The sequence below is a fragment of the Zonotrichia albicollis genome, unplaced genomic scaffold (genome assembly GCF_047830755.1).
Source record: "Zonotrichia albicollis isolate bZonAlb1 unplaced genomic scaffold, bZonAlb1.hap1 Scaffold_254, whole genome shotgun sequence".
Lineage (NCBI taxonomy): Eukaryota > Metazoa > Chordata > Aves > Passeriformes > Passerellidae > Zonotrichia > Zonotrichia albicollis.
Window position 1 is genome coordinate 6,827,012 of NW_027428428.1, and position 2,827 is coordinate 6,829,838.

The 2,827-nt window shown below is 53.9% G+C and overlaps 1 protein-coding gene across 1 annotated transcript; it reads right to left on the reverse strand.

Annotated features, from left to right (window-relative positions):
- Nucleotides 1-718: 718 nt before the first annotated feature.
- LOC102064834 (olfactory receptor 14I1-like) lies at nucleotides 719-1,651 on the reverse strand. The gene has a single exon (XM_005497170.4). The coding sequence runs from the start codon at nucleotides 1,649-1,651 to the stop codon at nucleotides 719-721; it is 933 nt and encodes a 310-aa protein (XP_005497227.2).
- Nucleotides 1,652-2,827: the final 1,176 nt, after the last annotated feature.

Genomic DNA, 2,827 nt, shown 5'->3' on the forward strand with positions numbered 1-2,827 from the left:
CCCTGCTCTGCTGCTCCTTCCTGTCTGCCCCTTCTCATCTGCCCCAGGGCCCTCGCAGAGCCCCAGCTATGCTGTTTGCCCCCAGCCTGCCCACGGCCAGCCTGGGGCATCTCACGGGGGTTTCTGTACTGAGCATTGGCCTGGGCGTGTTCTTGAGAGAGCCTGGGCAAGGAGCCTGGAGCCCCCAGGCCCTGGCCTGAGGCGTCAGCGCTGCCCCAGCAGTGCCCATGGCCTGTCCCTGCTGCAGCCCCGGCACTGCCACCCCCAGGGCTGTGCCCGGCCCCGAGAGCACTCAGGCCTTGCAGCAACACCAGGGCCACCAGGGCAGCAGGGCAGGGCCACAGCAGCAGCACTGGCAACACCAAGTGCTGCTGCTGCTGGGCACAGCTGCTGGGCCAGCGCTGATCTGCCCCCAGCTCTGCACACAGACATTGCTGCTGCAGCTCCAGAGAAGGCAACAAGAGGGCATCTCTGCAGAAAACTTTGCTGGGGGATCCTTGAGTTCCTTCAAAGCCACCAGGAGTGCAGCCCCTCATTGGAACAGTTTGTGGCCACAGTGAAGATGGAGAGAAACTAAATAAGAAATGATACAATGAATGGATTTTCACTGTACACAATATTATTAAAATAAATAAATAAAAAAACCTCAAAACCAAACCAACAAGAAATATCAAAGGTAACTTTTATTACAAGTGATTAGCAGAAATTGGCCAGCGGTTTAATGTTTCTGAAAGCCTCCAGTCATCAGCCTCCACACTGCAACCTTGAGCTCCTGGTTCCTCAGGCTGTAGATGAGGGAGTTCAGGGTTGGAGGCACCACCGAGTAAAGAACTGACAGGGCCAGATCCAGGGATGGGGAGGAAATGGAGGGAGGCTTCAAGTGAGCAAAGATAACAGTGCTGAGGAACAGAGAGACCATGGCCAGGTGAGGGAGGCAGGTGGAAAAGGCTTTGTGCCGTCCCGGCTCAGACGGGATCCTCAGCACAGCCCTGAAGATCTGCACATAGGAGAAAACAGTGAACACAAAACAATCCAATACCAAACAGGAATTAACAGCAATGAGCCCAAGTTCCCTGAGGTAGAATTTGGAGCAGGAGAGCTTGAGGATCTGTGGGATTTCACAGAAGAACTGGCCCAGGGAATTGCCATGGCACAGGGGCAGGGAAAATGTATTGGCTGTGTGCATGAGAGCACTGAGAAAGGCACTGGCCCAGGCAGCTGCTGCCATATGGGCACAAGCTCTGCTGCCCAGGAGGGTCCTGTAGTGCAGGGGTTTGCAGATGGACACATAGCAGTCATAGCACATGATGGTCAGGAAGGAAAATTCTGCTGAAATGAAAAACACATACAGGAATAGCTGAGCAGAACATCCTGAGTAGGAGATGTCCCTGGTGTCCCAGAGGGAATTGTACATGGCTTTGGGGACAGTGGTGCAGATGCAGTCCAGGTCAGTGAGGGCCAGGTTGAGCAGGAAGAAGAACATGGGTGTGTGCAGGTGTTGGCTGCAGGCTACGGTGCTGATGATGAGGCCGTTGCCCAGGAGGGCAGCCAGGGAGATGCCTAGCAAGAGGCAGAAGTGCAGGAGCTGTAGCTGCCGCGTGTCTGCCAATGCCAGCAGGAGGAAGTGGCTGATGGAGCTGCTGTTGGACATTTGCTGTCTCTTGCCATGGGTATCTGTTCATGCATAAAGGACAGGGAAGAGTTGGAGGAGATATCTGTAACCAAAATTAAAGTAATTTCCCATACTCCCTCCTCTGTAACACACACAGATTTTCTTCTGTGTTTAAGTGTTCTGAGGTTTTCTTTTTGATGTCCCCCCATGTGTCTCCTGGTATTCTTGGATATCAGAAACCCTCAACATTCTTTCTGCAATCAGGAAGAGCAGCAAGTTCTGTGAGGCAAAGTGATGAGAGGAGAGTGAGTGGAGATGATCTGGCATTCTGAACTGTTCAGATTTTCTGAGAGCTTTAAACTTGCCCAGGTGGATTTCAATCAATTTCCCATGTTTTCCTCAAAAATCTCACCAGGTATTGCTATGAGCAGATGGATCCCCCACAGCCCAGCTCCACATTTGTAGCCAAGGACTCACATTGATTACTTCACCAACCAAGAATAATTTTCTGTGTCAGAACACCTCTCCCTTTCTCCATCAATCTTATAACTCAGAGATGCTCTAGGACAGGTTTGCACCCTGGATTGAAGCTCCCAGCTTGGACTGAAATCTCAGGGAGATTTCCAAGTGTCCTTATGATGGCATTGGATGAGGGAGATGCAGCTCCTTCCCTGGCTGCACTGACAGCATTGCCCAGATCCACGCACTGGGGACAGCATCACCCTGAGCCAGTTGTGCCCCCTGCCAGAGCCCCCAGTGCTGGGCAGCTGCTCCCAGCCCTGTGCTCTGCAGAGGGAACTGGGCCCGGGGCTGCAGAGCTGCCCCACGGCTCTGCTGCAGCTCTGCCTGCACAGGAGGGGCTGCACGCCTTGGAGCCCCAGCCCTGAGGGCAGAGGCTGGGCTGGGGGACAGGAGGGAGGGGGCTTGTTCAGAGGGAGGGGCTGCACTGGAGGGGCTCCTGTGGACATCTCTAACCTCTCCCTGCCACAGCATTGCTGGGTTTTGTTTTCTCTCATTGCCTGATTTACTCTCCGCTTTCCAGAGATTTTCCTCCTACGGGTGTTTCCCTGTGCCTGATCTCTCTGTGTCAGCACTCACAGACCCAAATCTCTGTGCACTCTCCTTGGCCTGACAGAACCCTGCTTGTTTGCAGGGCACTGGCTGGGGGCAGGTTCTGTTTGCAGCCTGGAGAGAGGACAGCTCAGACTGAGCCTG

What these genes read in the sequence shown, in the direction of transcription:
- LOC102064834 (XM_005497170.4), bottom strand. Translation starts at nt 1,651, where the DNA reads ATGTCCAACAGCAGCTCCATCAGCCACTTCCTCCTGCTGGCATTGGCA.